At 40.8% G+C, this 20534-nt stretch overlaps 1 protein-coding gene across 2 annotated transcripts in view; it reads left to right on the forward strand.

Moving 5' to 3' along the window:
- spock1 (SPARC (osteonectin), cwcv and kazal like domains proteoglycan 1) overlaps positions 1-18951 on the forward strand; it is a 38031-nt gene extending 19080 nt beyond the window's left edge. For both annotated transcript variants that reach the window (XM_053879679.1, XM_053879678.1), the window contains exons 5-9: positions 9891-10010; positions 10228-10449; positions 10954-11016; positions 12329-12466; positions 17745-18951. In XM_053879679.1, the coding sequence (XP_053735654.1) occupies positions 9891-10010; positions 10228-10449; positions 10954-11016; positions 12329-12466; positions 17745-17938 (737 nt within the window). In that variant the 3' untranslated portion in view covers positions 17939-18951. The remainder of the gene's footprint in view (positions 1-9890; positions 10011-10227; positions 10450-10953; positions 11017-12328; positions 12467-17744) is intronic.
- Positions 18952-20534: the final 1583 nt, after the last annotated feature.

The raw sequence follows: 20534 nt of genomic DNA on the forward strand, positions 1-20534 counted from the left end.
GAGCGTTAAAGAGGCCCTTTAAATATGAGGCCTTGTTTTAAAGCTGTAATCTGCAAGATTTCTTGAGGACCCTTCGTCGGGTTTTTCCTGTCATCTTGTCACCATCTGAAGCAGAGAAGCTAAATATTCTACTGGAATATTCTGAATTTGAAAAAGGAAGGATGAAAGGGAACAGCTTAAAGTCTCGGATAGAGAACTTCTGTGATGTATGTGTCTTCTTTATGAAGTGCTGAAGCTTGAGTGAAGAACTGATGCAGCAGGAACCACAATGAGTTTCCAAATTAGCATGCAAACTCTGCAGTCATTTGGATGTGACAAAAGCCCTTGGGCTACACATGGACCTGTGCATGGATTCATTGAGCCCTCGTGTGGGTACTTTGAGAGCGTCTAACTATTTGTCTTTTCATTGAAAATCTTATTTACTTTATAATGTTTTGCTTCGATGTCATATTTAATCAGATTTTTACTCGCGTGTAACATCATGTGCTCAGAAATAGGGTGTTCCCCACCACCGAGATTGCTTCTAAACTTGTGGGGAAAATTAAGAAAAATGAAAAATGATGGAGAATTATGGCTCGCACCTGCTAGGAATATGAAAATGATTGGACAAAAACGGTGACACTAAATAACAATGTGGGAGTTATTCTGGTCTAATTAAAATAGTTTTGAGTTTCAAAACAAACAAAAAGGCACTGAAGGGAACGGTTTCTTAAACTCAGATACAGCGAGAACCAACTGCCTGTGTTGGCCATCACAAATTGCAACCCCAAAACAGGACTGGATGAATTTGTATGTCCAAGTTTCTCTTCATCTAAATGCAAACTGTTTGTATGTTGCTAAGAGAAGACCCAACTGTGTCTGGCTGGTAATAAAATTCACATTCTCGTCCGCAAGCCTTCAGCAACTCTCTCAGGGGCGATGTTACTTCAACAGATATGTGACGAAATGTGTCGGATTATCTCATAATTAAAGGTTAATTGCATCTCTCGATTGCTCAGGTCGCGTAATCTTCACTTTAACGATCAATTACGCTGCCTCCTAATGAACACGCGGAGCACTTGTTCAGGGAATTCATCACACTGTTTGTTTTCTTGTCAGAAAATGTGAAACATGGAAGACAGGCTTTGATCTCGCTTCCACACGAAGGCAGGCTCATGACCACTCTGTCACATGGTGGATGTCACAGACATTGTTTCTGCTGTTGAAAGACAGCACATATTTCTGTCCAGTCTCATCTTTCATTGAAGACTATCATTTGGAGAAAGAGGGTGAAACTTCTCACTGGACTACCACGCTGGTCTCCAAGCGCAACGGAAAACAAAAGAATAGATTATACTCTCCTCTAATCGGCCTCCTCGCTCCCTGTCCTCTTCCAAACATGCCAGTTGCTGAGGGATTTTTCTCTCCCCACAAGAACAAAAACAGTAATTTATAATTAAAAATAACCTGTGTTTACATTTCCGGATGTCCTCTCTGGAGGCTGCAGTGTTATTCCTGTCTTTTAAAACAAATAAGGCAAATTCAGGATGAAGCTCTGTCTCATGTTTGGTCCTTAGAAAGCTCTCACAAACTTTGACATCTAAATTTTTCATATTACATTTCTTTCTGCTTTAGTATTATATAATATATAACAAGACAGATTGAAATTTAACATGTTTATGTTTCAATTTTTGCTATATTATGTGCAATGATTTGTTAGTAAACTGATCTTATTTTTCTTTACTCCTTAAATAAACCTACATTTCATTTAATTTTACATTTTATATACTTATATATATTCTATATTGCCTTCTAATCCATGACTTTCGCTCCGGTGTATTTTCATTTAAACTGCCTTGTCTGTTCTGTTTCTTGTCCTAGAAGCCATTATCGTTCTCCTCTCTGTCGCAGTAGAATCTGTGACTCTGAATATTATTTCCTCAGTAAACCCATTTGGAAAAGTCTCTACCTTCAAAAAGAATTTGGGATTACAGCACAATCGGTTTTTGGTCCAAAACCGCATCATCTAATTTGGCTTATCGGATCGGATGAATAATATTAACTGTTTTTTTTTCCCAACAAAACCTGGTATGTTCAATGTTATATTGACCAACATCTGACCTACATTGCCGATCCACTGTGATGTAAATATGTTCCCCAGGATTTTACTCTCCAGATAGAAAGATAAATCCCACCCCATACCTTTTTCCATATGTGTGAGCATCTTCAATCTGGCTCAGGATCATAAGTAACATGGAGTATCAGGGGTGAGTTTTTTCCACTGCAGCTTGGCAGGATTGCAAGTTGGCTTTCAGTAGAGCTTCCGTATTTATAACTCTTCTTGACTGATCTACTCATTATGCTTCCGTGCTTTTTCAGTTTGCCAACAAACTCTGTTATGTGCTTTCTCCTCCTTCATCAAGCCGCTGTGATGAGCCATATGCAAGCAGTATGTTCAACCCAAAAACTAGCGGATTCATGTTTTGTCTTATGGCTTAAATAAAAAAATATCAAGCTATAGTATAAGTGACCGCATCTTAATTACAGATTCAAATAAGCGTGTCAAATACTGTCATCCTGCTCTTGGTACCATATGTTGCTTTGATACTGATGACACCTTCCTAAAATGTGCAGCACGGTTTTCTTCATGCAGTACCCAAAATTTTGATGGTGCTTCAATGTACCTGACTATTAAATATGTAAGCAAGTCTCTCTCATGTTGCGGCAACTTCTGATTCAAAGATTGGATCCAGGCCGCATTACTCTGCACCTTTTTGAAAAGTTCCGTAGAGTCCAGGGGAGAATGATAAAATATGAGTCTGCTTGTCGACGATATCTCTTCTCCTACCATTCAAACGATTTCCATCTGTCTCCAGGTGGAAAGAGAAACTGTGTATTACTGATCATTATCAAAGCCAAACCTAAATCACTCTGGCTGAAATAGTTCTGGGAGTCTGATAGCGAGGAAGAGGACAATCAAACATTCTGTTGTATCTTTTAATGAATCTGACCTTGGCTATTTCTTACATATCCCATTTTCTTGTCTCACCTTATTTCTGTCTTCCTCTTTAACCTTGTTAAGAAGAATCACCTCATTCCACAACGTCTTTTACCTTTCTACCTGATCCTATCTGTTCATTTTTCTCAATGTCTGAAGGTGATCATTGCCTCTCTCTCTCTCTCTCTCTCTCTCTCTCTCTCCCTCTCTGTCTCTCTCTCTCTCTCTCTCTCTCTCCCTTGATGTGGCACCTCCCCTTCATTTCAGCATCGAGTCATTTATAAGTGATAAAAAGAGAATGGCAGGGCATAAAAGTTGCACCAGTTAAAAAGTGAAAGGACATTGTCTTGTGACCTTAGAGAGGTTGTTCTGCTTTTGTCGCTTTCTGACTGATTCAATGTATTCAAGAGTATTAATGAAGTTAATTAGCCCTTGTGTCATACAACCATGGCGTAAAAAATAAAATAAAATAAAATGACATCAGGAAGTTGACTTTTAAGTCCTATACTGACGACCAGAGCAGCCTCCTGCGTTGAGTCACAGTGACTAAAACACACAGCCATTTTAGGGATTTAATAGCTATTGACACTTTGTCACATGGCGGTAAGTACAGTAGGCATTACCTATCCATGTGGTGAACCCTAATACTAACACCTAGACCTTACCCGTATATTGGAGTGGATGAGTGCGTAACCTGGATGTGGGGCGTTGTAGTTTCCCAAAACAGGAGCCAGCTCTGGTGCGACCACTTATATGACTATATTTGGATGACACTGGATAGCCATGGCTTCCGATTCAACTTTAGACCTCTAAGTTCCTCTAGACAAGCGTTATCTTGTGTAGCAAGAAAAGTTTCACGCTGCCCCTCCTCTTCGCACACTGGCAATGCTCTGCAACACTTCTTTGGCGTCATCCTCATGGTTGGAAGGAGCAGAACTTGATCATTTCATGCGTGAATGCATGGTTTAATAGAAATAAATAAAATTCAATGAGAATTATTCAGCTTTATTACTTGAAATGTGTGAACATGCCATCACTTTCCTTTCATTCAGACGCGAAGAGACACGGCAGGAAACTGAGACATTTATTAATGTTACTTGGTGGTATTCGTTCGTCATTCACTTGACTAAAGTATAAAAGAGTCGCCCATGTTTGTGGGTCTGTTGCGATCTAGAAGAGTCCACAGATGTCGGATAAAAGGGGAGTACCGTTTTGGATTTCGCTCCTTCCTGACCGAGCGTGGTAGAAACCCATAGTACCTCAACTCTTATAAGCTTGTCACAATTTAGATTACATAAAATGTATTACCCTAAATAATTTATCTGTAAATAACCAGTAATGAATCATTATAATGTATTGATTTGTCTCTTGTTAAGACTGACTGGATTTTACCCTGGAATAGTCACAGAAAGTTCCCTCTAAACAACATCATATTCACCAGGTGTTAACCCTAAATAAACAAGTAATTTGTTTATTAATGGTTACTGTGTGTTCCCCAATCTATGTCGGATTCTAAGGCGTGTGATGTGTAAAGGGTAAATTTGAACCAAAAAGCAGCTCTAAAAACGGTCACATTTAAGACCAAAAATCTTCGTGTGGTGAGAACCGATCACTCCTGACTTCAACTGTGATGTGGAACGGAATGTTGAGAAAGTTTTGACATTTTTGCTGAGTTCATGACATGTTCTTGTCATTTAGTTATGATGTTTCTTATGTGACTCTTCTGTCAAATACACATTAAACCATCAACAACGATACACGTCCATGTCATATGTTTTGTGTTGTGTTGTGTTTCCACTTCGTTTTATCACGTGTGTGCATGTAAGCGTCTCGCTCATTCATGGATCAGAATCGATACATATTTATTTTGAATATATTATATTATCAGTCTTCACCCACTTTAAAATATATACATATATTTGGTAAATTTGCAACTTATTCTAATGCTGGTTTGGCTGTAAATGACAGCTATCTTAGTGTTCAGTGCATGTCATTTGACAAGGTTTAGGCCCTTACAATGAGGAAGAGAGTCGAAAAGAAAGTTTCATAATATCATTTTACATACACTAGTGACAGTAAAATAAGTGTATTATGGAGTAATTGGTGTGTCATGGTGATAAATGTGTAATGTATTGTAAACAGTACTTAAAACTGAAGAGGTGCTTTGACACTTGTTTACTTCACAGTTCACCGCTGTCAAGGGTGTCGTCGGTGACTCTAGAATCACATCATGTTGAAAAGTCTGGGTGATATTGATGTATAATAATGTATTCTAAGTAGTCAGTTTTGAATCAAGCTTTACCTCTCTGGTGGAGTTCCTGAATAAAAATATCAGGATTATAATAAATCCTCTTTAGTAACTGCCTTTATCTTTTATAAGCTTCTTGACGTATTGTGAGAATGAAAGATGTGATGGGAAAATGTAACCCCTCAGGCAATCGCGCTATCGCGGAGTCCCAAATCCGTGGATGCTCACGTCACTTACTGCCTTGTCTTCGGGCGTCGGGGAGTGGGGTTTGCTCACCGCATGAGTCTGACACAGAATCAAAGAGAATTTAAGAAGAAGAAACATGGAAGTTCTGTCAGATGTTTAGCTGAAATATAATGCTTTGATTTGCTGACAAAAGACAATTTCACTGTGAGGATGACACGGAATCACTTTTCAACATATAAAGGAAATTAATGAAAACGTATTATTATTTTATTTGATTTATTTTTGAAGTTTGTCAGATCATTAACTTTTTATGGTAAAGTGGGAGTTTGAGCAGAGAAAATCACTGACCTTTGACACCTAGTTCGATTCAGGTCAGATTTTTTGTTCTGCTTCATATATAAATGGATGAGGTACTTTAATGTTTGCAGTGAATGTCGGCTTGGCTGCGTAGCAAAAAAAAAAAGTCTTTCCCAAATGAGTTTTAATGTGAGTGAGTGTCACAAAAAATCTTTAGGTTCCATTATTTGATATTTTCTTGTACAATCTGTTATCATTGATCAGAGAGGGAAATTATATGCCACAGTGAAAGACTGAATTTCTGAAGAACGAGGAAGCAATTTTCCTGGCACCATTCCCGTTGGATGTTTGAGCAGCAGCACTGATCAATAGTCTTGGGCAACTCGTGTGTTTGACTGGGAAAGAGCCTCTGTGTCTAGAGGAACGATTCACATTCAGAACCATCAGTAATTTGTGATGTAGCAACAGCAACTTGTTCTCCTTGTTCCAGGAATCAAGAGAATCTAGACTTAGTCCTTTATTGATGATCCTGTCGACACTGACAGAATTTAAATGAGCATAACTCCTGGAAGGTTTATGCTCTTGACAAAATTCAAACTCCATCTGCAAGCAGAGAACCGGGGCTCTGTGTTCGTAGAACTGTCTCTGCAGTAGCCCCTGCAGTTCAGCAGTGACACAAGCCAGTTCACTGGTGATGCTCTGCCACATGTCCAGATCCAAGAGGTCTTCTCACTTCGATAGCTTTAGAGTCATCTGAAAAAAATGCTGGCAAGAAAGTTGCACCGCTGCTGCACACTGAGAGGGAGCCAAACAAGTGGAGAGGTGTTGGGGAAAATGTTTGGAGGTCAAGGTGGAGAGCGTCTATTCAGTTAGTAAATGACTGGGACAGTGATTTTATTTTAGTTGGGCAGGTATGTAGGGTGTGCTGTTTCAGATTTTTGAGCATGAGTCTCACTGTTGTCAGTCTTTCCACACAAGAAAAACACCTGGATTTTGCAAAAAACTTGAGTCGTAAAAGTCCTTGAGCAAAACTTTGTTTATGTAAATATAGTTTTTTATAGTTTGCTTATTCATATCAGTCTAAAATCTTTACTGTCTTATAAATTGAAAAATCCAGTTGCTGTTTTGTCTTTTTTTCCAATGAAACTCTTATTTCACATCAACAACTCACAGTGATGTTCAATAACTATGAAGAATTGTCGTGGAAATAGGGAGAAAAACCTTTTTCCTGCAACTCTACAGCCGTAAACTTAAAATAATCCCTGGCCACTAGTATATAATCGCTAGAAGTCACTTAGATTGTCATCACCTCGCTGGAAGACACACAGCCTAATTTGGAGTACAAGTCTCAATATGACAAGAAATGTCTTCAGCTGCCAATTACTTTGTAATCCTAAAAAATACAAGAGAATAGAACATAATCAGTTGACAACACTGATATAGCATGTACATATTACATATAACAAACAAAACAACTTGCTTACATTCATATTTCAAGCATATCTACTTACAGGCAAAAAACATAAAATAACCATTCAATAATGTGAATTCGGCTTTCTAGCTGCAGCAGCGAAAATGTGCCAAAGGTCATCTATATGAAAGAAAACTACTGGACGCTATATCGTGAACTGAAAATAAGTAGCTACAGAGTAATCACTCTGTCCGAATTCCAGACCTCAACAACAAACACTGCACAAAAACCTTACATCGTTTTTAAGACCGCCACCTACTGAGCTCTGAAAATGTGTTTCATGATGTTTCAACCCATCACTAGTTCCTCCTGATGAAGTAAACCTGTTGTTTAACTATATGAGAGGTCAGTGTCATGAAGGCCTGAGGTGGGAGCAAATACTTCTGTATGGAAACTAAAATAATAGGTAGATTGACTCATTCATTTTTTTATGAAGTCTCAATGGAGCATATTTTTGTCGCCATTCCGCATCGTTGCTCTGTGTGACCTCTTCAAGACGTCTTCTTATCAGCATCAGGTTTGATGAATGTCAGATGAAGCAGCTGCACTGGTTTTCCTCCTGAAAGCAAAGTGATGGTCCACTGAAGTCCTCCCGGACGCCATCCATCACTGCCTGATTCATTTATGAAGTTATTTTAAGCCACATGATCCGGTTACCTTCAGACATATTAACTCGTCGGCCCTCCTCAAATCCAGTTAAGCAGCAACGGTGCAATCTGTGTAACAGCTAATATAAAGACTTTGATGCGATTTGGGCATCTGACATCTTTAATACTTCCTGACAGGTGCTTTGGTTGAGAAGGTGAAGGAGTTAAGACAAAGTTCTTTTGCGTATAGTTTCCTGTTGCTGCGTTCTGATGCTCCACAAGCCCTTGTCGCTCAGATGGCGCTGTCTGGTTCGCCTGAAGTGATCTGATTCATATACAAAGAAAGAGATAAGAGGATTCCATTGAGTGTTATTGAGAGCTCGATGGCAAACTCCAAAAAAAACAGTGATGGAGAGAGTGAAGTAAGAGGTGGCGATAAGAGGCCGGTGGTGGGGACTGAATGGAGAAACAGAAACACTGCACATTTTGAAGTGTTGGAGGATTATAAGGACTGGGATGGGGAACTGAGCACTCAGAGCCGTCGACAGCGATCGGAAAGATAGCGGCATCGCGTTCATCGGAATGGTCCTCAGGTGAGCTTTAAGGAATATTGACAGCTTGAAGTCGGACAGGCAATAGAAGAAGAAGAGCAATCAGCACAAGTCACGCTGAGCGTGACCCACACAGCAGGGACTGAGCAGAGGAAGGACGGATCAGGAACATAGAAATAAATGTCAGATTTCAGAGGAGAAAGGTAGTGACACATCCTCTGAAGTTTGTCTTCAGAACACAGCAAAAAGGCTACAGATGCCCACCCCTGCAAGCTTTTTATTTAGACAGTGAGCAAAGGGAGGATTTAGCACTGACGCTTTAACGCTGGAAATGTTATCTGTTTGGTCCTTGAGGTTTTATTTGGAGTTGACTCTCACAATATCACACAAACATCTACACACTGACCACATCGAGACCCCAGAGGTAATATCACACAGATGCTGACCAGATAAATGTTATTTCCCCTCCTCTCTGTTACTAGCAATATCCATTGTTTTATTGAGACTGTAATAATGTCTCCGTCTCGATCTATAACACTGTAATGTAGAATCGGAGCGAAGACATTTTCTCCTGGGACGTAAATGAAGATGGAGCATGCACTCATGTTTTGTTTTAAAGCAGTTTAGCTTCTTTATATGAGTGATGGTACAACCTGTTGAAATGGATGAGAACTTGTGTTATTACACCACCAATGCATAAATCCCAGACATCATTAGGGGCTGTTCGTCCATCTGGGAGACACTTAGGTAGGTCTGACTCAATTAAAAAAGTGAATCTAATTTCAGGCATATAACATATATGCATATAACATAACATATGTGTGTTTTTTTAAAGAAATATATTTAAATATTATTTATAATTAGATGTTATTGTATATAGTAATAATGTATTTATCATATATATATATTATTATTTTATCATATATATATATATATATATAATTAATAGATCCTAGACTTGTTACACAGGCTATTGCCAATATATCCTGGGCCAATATATCTTTTGCACCGTGAAAAACAAAACCTAAATACCCCCCCATCCTTCCTCATGACCCACAGTAAAACTGAGTCATGTATATTCAGCTGGCAGGCTCTGCGAGAGATGGACTAAGATCCTTGTTGCTGGCTACATTATTAAGCTTTCAAAAGAAGCTGAGTTGAGGGGAAAATATGTCAATCAAGCTGTGGCGGAAAAGAGAGCGCAGGAGAAAGACTGACAAGCAGAGAGGCAGAGGGAGACAGCAGAGGCAGAGGTCTGCGTGAATTTCACTCAGACCCTGTCAGTCTTGAGGAGCTAAAACAAGCAGAGATTTGTAAGGCGCCGACACCGACTGCTTTTTACCTTTTAATTAGAGGGAGTGTTCTTTTTTCTGCAGCAATGAGGACAGTGAAATCCTTTAAATCAAACTTCAGGGTGGAGATGAGCACTGCTCTTTGTGAAGGCAGCAGAGCCTACCTGTCCATCACCTACATTCATTTTCATAATGATTATAATGAGGTTTTGCATATATTATAATTATATGTCAGAAAAACTTAAGATAAACACTGTCCTTCCTGTGTGTTTCATGTGTAGCCTGTGCTGACAAGGATCTCCACAGTCTGGCTGCCAGACTGAAGGACTGGTTCGGAGTTCTGCACCTTGACGCCAACAGAGACCTCAAATCTTCTGACAGCTTCGACTCCACCGCTGGCCGTGAGTGTCTCTCTGAACTGTGTGTTTCTCTGCCTCTCCCTCTGTCTCCAATCCTCACGGGAGTCTGTGGTGATGTCGACAGTGACCCCGCTCTGTTCTCCGCGATGACAGCAGATCTCAACACATCACAGCTGTGCCAAGCTGAAGTCTCAATCTGCCACGATCTGCTGTCCAGGCGTGACAAAAGCCTCACTTTTAAATGTCCTTTTCTTTCCAGATTTTGACACCAGTATTTTGCCCATATGTAAAGACTCCCTCGGGTGGATGTTCAACAAGCTTGACATGAACTTTGACCTCTTGCTGGACCAGTCAGAGCTCAGCGCCATCTACCTGGACAAGTATGAGCTGTGCATGAAGCCACTGTTCAACTCTTGTGACTCCTTTAAAGATGGGAAGCTGTCGAACAATGAGTGGTGCTACTGCTTCCAGAAACCTGACGGTGAGTGCAGATGTAGTTTTAGAATCATTTTCTCAAGATTTAATGCACAAATAAAATCATATCAGATGCTGGAATGTACCACAAATGAATCCACTCACAGCCTAGTCTCGGTTGTCAGGACCTTGAGATGCATTTTCAAAAAAAGCCTAGAAAAGAACAGTAAAAATCTAAAGCTGTTAAAGCTCCCTTGTGTCTCTCTTTTTGACTTTGGTATAGGTGAATACCATTATTTCACTGATGGAACAGGAATTTATTTCTGTCGCTTCTGAATGATTGAAAGGATGAAGAATAGAGTCTGGCAAACACTTAAAAATCAGAAGCAAAGCTGTCTAGTACGGGAGACAGAAATAACTACGTAAAGTGCGGGGAAATCAATACAGAGTTAAATGATGGAGAGGTTTTGAGTTAAAGTACGGCACAAGTGAAAGTGCTGTTTGAGTGAAGTGGTTCTGGTTTTAAGCGGAAATTATCTCTTTGAATTCCTTGTTTTTTTTGTCCTTGTAGGTTTGCCATGTCAAGCCGAGAAGAGCAGGATTCAGAACCAGAGTCGAAGGAAGAGCCTCGTAGGTGGGTTTGAATGAGTGGAAGCCCGAGACTTTGTTGTTTCAGTTTTTCAATTCAAATTGATTCACTTTTTTTTATTCATTTCTTTAGTTAAGTAGAAAAACAGGAGCTGAAAATCATCACTTTGAGTGGTGTTTTTTTTTGTGGTTCTTCTAATTCAGACCCTTCTAAAGTGTGACCCAGGGGCCACATTTGACCCTTTGTTAGGTTTTATGGGTCAGTGTAAAACAGTATTACTGGCAATGTGGAATTATGTCTGAGTAACGGCTCCACAGTTGATCGTTTCCAATTTTTTATGACTAAAGCCCGAATGAAACAGCAGTGAAGTAGGTCAGCCAGGTAATTTTCTGCGGTTTAATAGGGTCATCCTCGGCGTGGGACAAAGGACCCAGCAATGGACGTGGGTACTTATTAGCATTTAACTGCACAGTAAGAGTGAGTGGTGTCCAAATGCGAGTCAAAAAGACTCAGAGTCCACAAGGTTGATGTTGATTCCAAATATATGTTCTTTGTTCAGGACTTCATTTTCTCTTTTTGTCCCCATTATTTTCTCTTTAATTTATATTTATATTTGAGATGTTGAATTAAATCACATTGTTTTAACAAGCAATGGCTCTTTATTTAGTCTGTATTGGAAAAATTCAAAGTAAAGTGTATGTAAAACAAACCAAGGTTAAGTAAAGTCGTGGTATGAGCACACTTGAGTATTTCCTTCGTCCTGTTCTTCCCCTTGTGAATTAAGTGTCATCCTTCCAACTGTCATCACAGCCACTTCCGACAGTCCCCATGTATAATATGGGGCCTATGGAAACCCAGTTTTCCACCCTTTGCTCTAAGGTGACGCAACATGAACGTGAGGGTTTCTCCGTGCTGTCGTTATAATTTGTTGCTGTATTTTTACTGAAATCGAACCAAAATATCGTCAAAAGACTGCACAACATTTTCAGACACCTGGTTCATGTCATCCATCTGCACTCGCTCTCTAGTCAGCCTGCAAAAAACAGCATGAGTTATGTGTCTGGATCACAAAATAGATGTGTCCATGAATGAGTGTGTGTGTGTGTGTGTGTTATTAAAAGTGACAGCTTCCCTTTAAGCAGAATATACTGTCTTGTCGTGCAACTGATCTCCATTCAAACGGTGGATCAATCCTCGCAGACTATTTTGGGAGCATTCTTCCAGTCACACGAACATCTTATCTCATCTTACCTGATCCGACTGATCTCAAATCTTCACCGTTTTAATTTGATGCTCAAGTTTCTTCCCTGTTATCTGCTGTGTGTTTCATTGGAAGCGCTTCTCTCTGGTGAAACAGGGGCCTACATCCCTCGCTGCACTGAGGAGGGCTACTTCAAACCCACCCAGTGCCACGGCAGCACCGGTCAGTGTTGGTGCGTGGACAAATACGGCAACGAGCTAGCCGGCTCCAGAAAACAAGGCAACCCCAACTGCGGTAAGACTATCCAGTATTCTCAGAAACGCATCTCACTATCTTGGAAACAAAGAAACACTGCAATGTTTCCCAATCCAATTTAGATCTTTGATGGCGCGAGCGGAAATACCAATAAATCACGCAGATCAAATGTTTCCCTGCCAGTTTCCATTCATCATCCCGCAGTATCGATGCATCAATGATCGCTAAGGAAATAGATAACATTAGACACGCCTCCAGAGTCCCGCGTTTATGACTGATTCTCCCGCTGATATTCCTTGTGTGCCGCTTTGATTAAACACCGCCGTCCTGCAAGTCTTTGCCGAACATTTGTCATGTTTGTCAGCAGAGTGTTCGATGAAGAGTTCTGTTATGCAGCCTAATTGATGGACATGACACAGACGCATGCCTTATGACAACAAACTGTTTATGACCCTGCAAAAAATGTTCTCCCTGAAGCCATGATTATTTATGAAATTATGCATTGAGCTATTGAGTAAGTGTATTGTATGTGAAATGATATGCCGAGACATCTTGAATAGAGATAAACTATTTTTTTCCTGATAAACTCATGGCTCGATAAACTTAGTTCTGTGTCAAGATACAGATTTTTAAGGATGTAAATATATTCAAATAAATTCTAATCATTGAAGGTACAGAAATACCAAGCCTCAGTGCTATTTATGATGTGTAAATTACATAAATGTCCTCTTGTGACCTTTGTATCAGACTGAAAATATCATGGCTGTTTTTTTTTTTTTGTTGCAAACTCCTCCAGCTGGAATTATACATTGGCAATAATGCAGTCAGATTCTAGCGGCTTATTCTTCTCACCACTGTTGGCATATACAAGTTCAATAAATTCCGTGGGTGCGTTGACACCGCTGAACCAGTACGACCCACGCCTTTGATTTAGAGTTTTGTTTTCTGCTTCAGAGGGATTTGGATGGGTCAGATGAGATGTAAAATGTGAAGAGAGGAGCGCATGGAGCAGAATTCATGCGAGCGTCCTATAGGGTTACATATTACCCATCAGAGGGTTTCCAAATGAATCATTTAAAAGATCAGAAAATTAGTTTGTAGTGTTGAGTCTACTTTCATGGATTCACAGGACAGTCGGTTTCATCAAAGCCAGTAATTACCACCTATACAATATTGATGAAGTATGTCACGGCGTTCACACAAGCACGTCCTCCTCTGGCCGTCCAGTTGGACTGAAGGCATTTTTTCAGTATTTCATGCCAGGGCAACATGCGGCATGGGGGCCACCTGCGGCTGAGTTTACCCAGCCCTCGTGAGAAAGTGAAACTTTGTTTTGATATTTTCAGGTTTCTTTTCAACTACTGACCTTAATGATTTATATTTTGAAGCAGAGTAGGATTTGCTTCTTTAAAAGCTATTTTCAGTAGCACCAATATAAGCCAAAATTTACACCAAATCCAGGTACGTTGCTGTGCGGCATCATGTTTGGTCTGTTTCTGGATAAAGTTATGTACAGTGTATTGAGTTGTATTTTTTATTATTAGTTTCTTTGTCTGTTTTTTGTGGCGCTGGGGTGCCGGTCGAGTCGGAGGTGAGGCGATTAAAGCATGAAATTAGTTAATAGTAAAATTTTAAAAAGTGTCAACATGACAGCAGATATCAGTGGTATAGTCTACCGCAGGGGTGGGCAATTAAATTGTCTAAGGGGCCAGGTTATATACTGTGACGAGGTGCTGTCAAACCCAAAGAGAGGAGGGCAAGAGACAATTGAAAAAAACACTTTTAAACCTAGTGATTACACTTTAAAAAATGCACCCAAAATGTTGTTTTTTTGTGTTTTATTTAATTTAAACCACATTCAAGATTCTCAATGTGTCTCACACATTTCACAATCTACAGAAAAGAGAAGAAGCCGAACATAAATGAAATTAAATAAAATAAAACAAGGACCTTATGTGCACAAGACAAAATTGTCTGAAACATTCAGACGTGATCAGTTTTATAGTTTCTGACTTCAGTCTCTGACTTCACGAGGGCCACATAAATACATTCAAGGGGCCGCATTTGGCCCCCGGGCCGCACTTTGCCCAGGTCTGGGCTACAAGATATACACCACACGTCAGAGGAAGTACCGTATACCCCTGGGAAAGTTCTGGATTTCTGTATACTGTCTTATTAAAAATGGACCTGAAGCGTTATTTTTTAACAAGTTTTTGAAAACGGGCACAAACAAACACAAGGAGGATCTGACTGCATCCACAGTCCGGACACCCAACATGGCTGCAGTACGGACGTGCGGGAACAAACAAGCACCAGGAAAACACAAGGGGGGAAATGCTACATTGAGCTGTTCAGTGTCCATAAAAAGCCTATGATATAACAACGAAGAAAACAGCAGACATGAAGTAGCCTCTACCTACGGCCTTGGTCTCTTTAAATGCAACATCAGTGTTGTGGTGTTGCAGTTCTGATGACTTGCCCCGCACTGAAACTGGATCTGGTGTGAGTCCAGGGTAACAATATTTCTTATTTTCAATTTGTGCTCTTGTAAGGGCTTCAGTGGACTGGTGAGTGCTGCTGCCTCACAGCAAAAAAGGTCACTGGGTCATGCAGCAGTCAACCTGTGACCTCTCCGTGGAGAGTTTGTATGTTTTCTCCAGGCACTCCGCTTTCCTCCCATCGTCCAAAAACACAGTGAATTGGTAGCTCTAAATTGTGTGTGTAAAGGTTAGTTATGGGTGGGTTTTTAGTTAAGACAGTAATGCGTAGATTGCCTCTCTGGTGTTGCTTGTTTCAGCTGTGTGTTCTTGACTGGGTGGAAGGGAAACCTGCACCACCCCAGCCCTGAGGACAGTGTTTGATCAGGTCCCTTTAAATTTAATTTCCCACCTCTGCACTCCTCTATACTCCGCTGCCAAAAAGCCCCTGACGGTGAAGCAGCTCTTGTGTCGTCGGAAAAAAGTGCACCTACAATTGAAGTGCCACTCCAACACAACAGACCAATTGCTCCATCTAAAACTGGCTGCTCTAACCTCAGCTTCTAACCGAACGGCCAGTGGCTGCAGAATTGTGACTTACGCTCTACTTGCTTGACAATAAAGATTTAAGCAGTAGCTCCTGACCAGCTCTGCTGTTGCTTTGGGCTGCACAGATTAATGCTCCTTTACTGTGTTATGACCAACATATATCACAGACTCCAGCGCGCCGCTGCTGTATGAATTGACCGTCAAGTCAGACACGTTTAAATGTTTCATCTTACAGTTCGTTCCCAGCAAAGATGAAAAGGGCCACTTTTCCTGCCAGTAGTGCGTTCATGTTATCCATACATAAATGCTTATTTAGATTTAATAGTGTTAGCGCATCGATGGGGCGTATGCTAATTACGTTGGATGATTTTATCATTTTCTTCTGTGGTTTCATCACTTGTTTGTAGAAGCAGCAGAGTGGTGAAATGTTAATCCTGTTTGGCCCATGACTATTTTTTGTTTCGGCCGCTCTGTGTGAGCTTGACACCTCTGCTCCAGCGCTATGAAAGGATAATACCCATGATTCAACAGAGAAGCAAGAAGCCACAGTGATTTCATCAACCCCCCAGCCACGTCCCTGCTGCTGTGAAGTCGAGAAAACTATCTCACTGCTCTGTGGATTGTTGTGTCCACTTTATTAAGAGCCTGCCAGGAAGTTCGGCAACATCTGGATCAACAGCAGGAAGAGCTTACTAATGAATAATACATCTCCAACTAGCAGCAGATCAATCCTTGCTGTTTTATTTAACATGAAGTCATCAGAGGTAGCAGCTAATCGAAGGCCAGAGGGGACTTGGATCAGTAGTCTCATCTCATGCAGACCTGAGCACAGTGTGGCACGAGGGCCTCATGCAGCCTGTTGCCAGTCGTTTTCCGGCCCACATGAGGTTGAGGTTGCTTTGTTTTGTGTTCCAAGAAGTTGTGGAGTCAAAACTGTCTCAATGTTCATGATTTTTTAAATTGCAATTTAAAACAATTTCACTGACTTATTCTATCACAATGTCTTTATTTACTTGTTTTTTTATTTATTTTTGTCTTTCCAGAATCTTTTTGTTATTTTATTAATTTCTACTAGTTTGCCTTCTTTCTTCTTTTTTGACTATTTTGACCTTTTTGACTAATTATAGTTGTTTTTTTTGTAAGGAATAATATTTACTTTAAAATCTGACTTTACTTTCTATACAAATTAGTACATTTTTTTGTAAATATTATTTTCCTTAACATCATATTACCTGTTAAGGAAAATAATATTTGTCATATTATTTATTCACAATATGTCTCGTACACAATATGATTCGTATCACATATCATATCATCGTATCAATGATTACTGTATCATCCCAACAATGACATGCAGAAGAGCTTGAAGTACAATGTTACTGAGTGCACCAGGCCCTTTTTAATCTTCCTTTTAGCTGTTGAAAACGTTTGATCCCATGATCCTAGTGCTGAGCAATGAAATCTTTATAAATACCTTCCTATAATATTGATTTTCTTTCAATTTTTTTCTTCATTTTTTTGTGAAAATCACATTGTTTATGTTATTAAATATTTTTTGTCAATACCTCTAAATGAAATACAAATATTTTATGCACAAATCAGTTTGCTGCCTGGTCAAGAGTCTGAGAAACAAGTCTGTGATGCGACCCTCACCAGATCGTAGCCTGAGGTAGCGATGGGTCCATGAGGTATCATGAAACAGTGTTGCAGGGTTGATGAAACAGTGTTCTAATTTTCAGAGTAAATCCTGCTGTGTAATTTTCAGTATACACCAGGATGCTGCATCGTGAAACCTCATCAACCCTTCAATACTGTACCATGAAAACAGATCTACACATCACTACTTTGCAGCCATGGAGCTCCCCCTTAAAGAAACAGCACCAATTCAATTCGGTTTAACACCAACTACAAACGTCTCTGGGGGGAGCCTGAAATCGGCTTCTCACCAGGGTCCAGGTCAAATGTTTTTTTCTGGTCACGAAGCAAGAACTAGTGTTGTAGTGGAGACTACTCCAGATGAGACTATTATCGAGATCTCTGATAAATATAGAAGAAAAAACACAACAAAACTGAACAAAAAGCCAGAATCCTTCCTTTACCAATGATGACAGTTCTCTCTGTTGGTCTTGACTATTGAATAGAAATCCTAAGTCCACCCAGTCCAAGACCCTAAACAAGTGGTCTCGAGACCAAGACCAATGACGAGTGCGACAACAGAAACATGAACTCATTGACTGGAAAGAAGTTTACATATTGCAGCTGTTACCACTCTGCTATTTCCCTGCGTACAGACGAAGACCACGAGACTTCAGGGGACTTTGGCAGCGGCGGCGCGGTGATCCTTCTGGACGACCAGGAAGAAGACACCACGCATCCTGTGCAGAGGCAGAAGAAGAGAAGGGGCCGGATCCACCCCAGGGGCGCCATCGAAGACGACGAGGACGAGGAAGATTATAAGGAAGATGATATGGGCTACGTCTGGTAGCTCAGCTCTCCAACAGCCGACCAGGAAAATTCCTTTACTCAGCACAGATACGAAGCCATTCCAGCGTCTCCAGATTTGAAGTTTTGGCTGCTGAACTCGCTTGTGTAAACCTGGCACCCTTCTCTAAATTCCTTTCCAGTGAACTCAAGCCACTAAATTTCAAACAAATAATCTGCCCTCCTCGTTCGATCCAAACCTGGGCGGTCTTCACTCCGCGCCCATCGTGACTCAAACCTGAATTGTCAGCTCGATCTCTCGTATGCTCTAATCTCTGCGCGTCCACCTGAGAGCCTCTGACCTCTGTGAGCTCAGACATGATAGGCGATGTAATGGATGTAAATATTTCTCCTCCTGGAAGGCCAGATTGCAGAACGCCTTCATTATCAGTTCATTTTCATAATCTGTGTTCCAGTGTCTGGCTCTAATTATTGTTCGGATCAACGCCGCACTTCCAAAATCCACTCTCCCTTTGTTAATTCATGAATGATTGTAAATTATTCAATTGTTGAATGTCCTTGAAAGCCCGGGAAGCAATGAGATTAATGATGTAGTGTTGTTGTTGTTGCATGTTCCTCATCGTGTTTCTGTAAAAGAGAGATTACCCTGGCCAGGTCTCGCTCTATGCATCTCAAACAGAGGGTAATGCCTATTCGGCTGCTACAATACTTTGTTGCTCTGTCGATGATGTCTAGTGTCTTTTCGGTTCTTCTCCCAATCTCAGGAGGTAGAGAGTAGCAGAGGGAAGGAAGCCAGTGGGAAAGCCGGGGTAGCTCGAGCGTGGTAGGCGTTTACTCGCTGTCGGGTCGGGCGGCTCGGTCGGCTCGACCGTGCATGGACACTTGGAGTCGGATGTTGCTCCTGAGCTGGGAGGACGGATGAAGTTGTGGGAGCAGGATGCCTCCCAACTTTGGATGTGTTCTGTGGTTCGAAATCTTCACCCTGTCAGTTCAGTGAATTTTTCTTTGTAACTGAAGATTTAAGTAAAGTGGCACTTTTGGTGTCTTTTAAACCTACTGAGTGTGAGTCTGTGAGTTATTTCATCTCTCCCTCACACATACCCCAATAGGAAGGTGCACAAGGAACATCTGCGTAATTCAATCTGTGGCTACAGTTACTCCGCAGGTGTCAAACCCGAGGCCGGGGGGCCGAATCAGGCCGAGCGAGTCATTTCAAGTGGCCACGGAAGCTTTAAATACATATAACTGACTCCAAATTACATTCAAAGCTATTCTCAGTTACTGTTTTCTATCAAACTGAGGTTTTAAACATCAAACATTCAGGGGTTGGACAAAATAATGGAGACACCTTAAACGTTTTTCCATTATTTTGTCCAACCCCTGTTGATCTGTAAATGAAATGGGGAAAGATGGAAACCCCTCTGGAGTTGATATGGCTGATATGACAAGTGTCTTGTTTAGTGAAGAGACATGTTGTTGGGTCCTTCTCTTGTTTACCGCGACGAAGTTTGAGACCCCTGCTCTACTCCACGCCTCAGTTGACTCAGCTTCAGGGGAAAATTTCAGCGTACACTATTGAAGCACTTTAGGAAGCACAGTGAATTACATAAATGTGCAGCAATTTATAAGCCAACAAGTCAATCTGACAACTAGCAGAGTTTACCCCAAATATAACCTCACTCCTACGGTGTGATATTCTGACGTTGAAAACTGGACGTCGGCGTCCTATACTGATGCCGAAGGCAGCTGAAGTATGTTGACGCATTAAGTTTCAATGGAAGCATATGTTCTGCCTTCCGTGGTGTTCGGTGAGACTTCGGATGACGCTCCTTTTTATTTTGCATGTAGCAACATGTCACTGAAACTGCTACTGCATTCAGTCAATTTTAATACTATTAATTTCCTTCTTCAGTCCATGACTTTACTTTAGTGACTCTTTCTTTGAAAGAAAGAAAATATATGTGTTTGTCGCTGGACTCTATCAAATGTTCATGGGGAAAATGTGTTTTTTGTTGGGTTAGTTTTGGCAGACTCACGGTGAGACTCCCATGTTGAGATGCCATTATAAGAAGAGCAGTTTCTTTCAGCATCTCCAGGCTGCTTTTGTGAGGCATTAATCTAAAGCCTGCTTATCTCTCGCTTCAACAGAACAGAGGCGAATCATTAGCAAGGACTTGTCTACTCTGTAGTTTCTGCTGTGACTTAAAGACGCTGATCTTCATCGATGCAGCTTCACGCTCAACTGCAAATCAATCTGGTGATTGCTTAGTCTTGCACTACACAAAGAACATCACAAAACTCCATGTTATCCTATCTTTGCTTTCAGCCCGACACCATGCTCCGGCTTATTTAAGACAGGGAAACTCGTCTCCTGGTTGGATTTTCTATGGTGAGGGGGGAAAAAAAATCCCTGCTGAAAAGACATTAAAGCGTAATGACTGTTTTTGTAAGACTGCAGTCTAATGGGACAGCTGACCCCGCTTCAGTCCGCTCCCTCCTTACTTTGAAAACATATTGAACCAAAAATTGGACACTAAAATGACAATCCAATCTCCCGTCGGAAAATGCATATTCAGCGGTTTACCACGGCCTGACAGATAAATGGATGTTAGACTCTGTGATTGTAGCTATAACTGAAG

The sequence above is a fragment of the Synchiropus splendidus genome, chromosome 11 (assembly GCF_027744825.2).
Source record: "Synchiropus splendidus isolate RoL2022-P1 chromosome 11, RoL_Sspl_1.0, whole genome shotgun sequence".
NCBI classification, from domain to species: Eukaryota; Metazoa; Chordata; class Actinopteri; order Syngnathiformes; family Callionymidae; genus Synchiropus; species Synchiropus splendidus.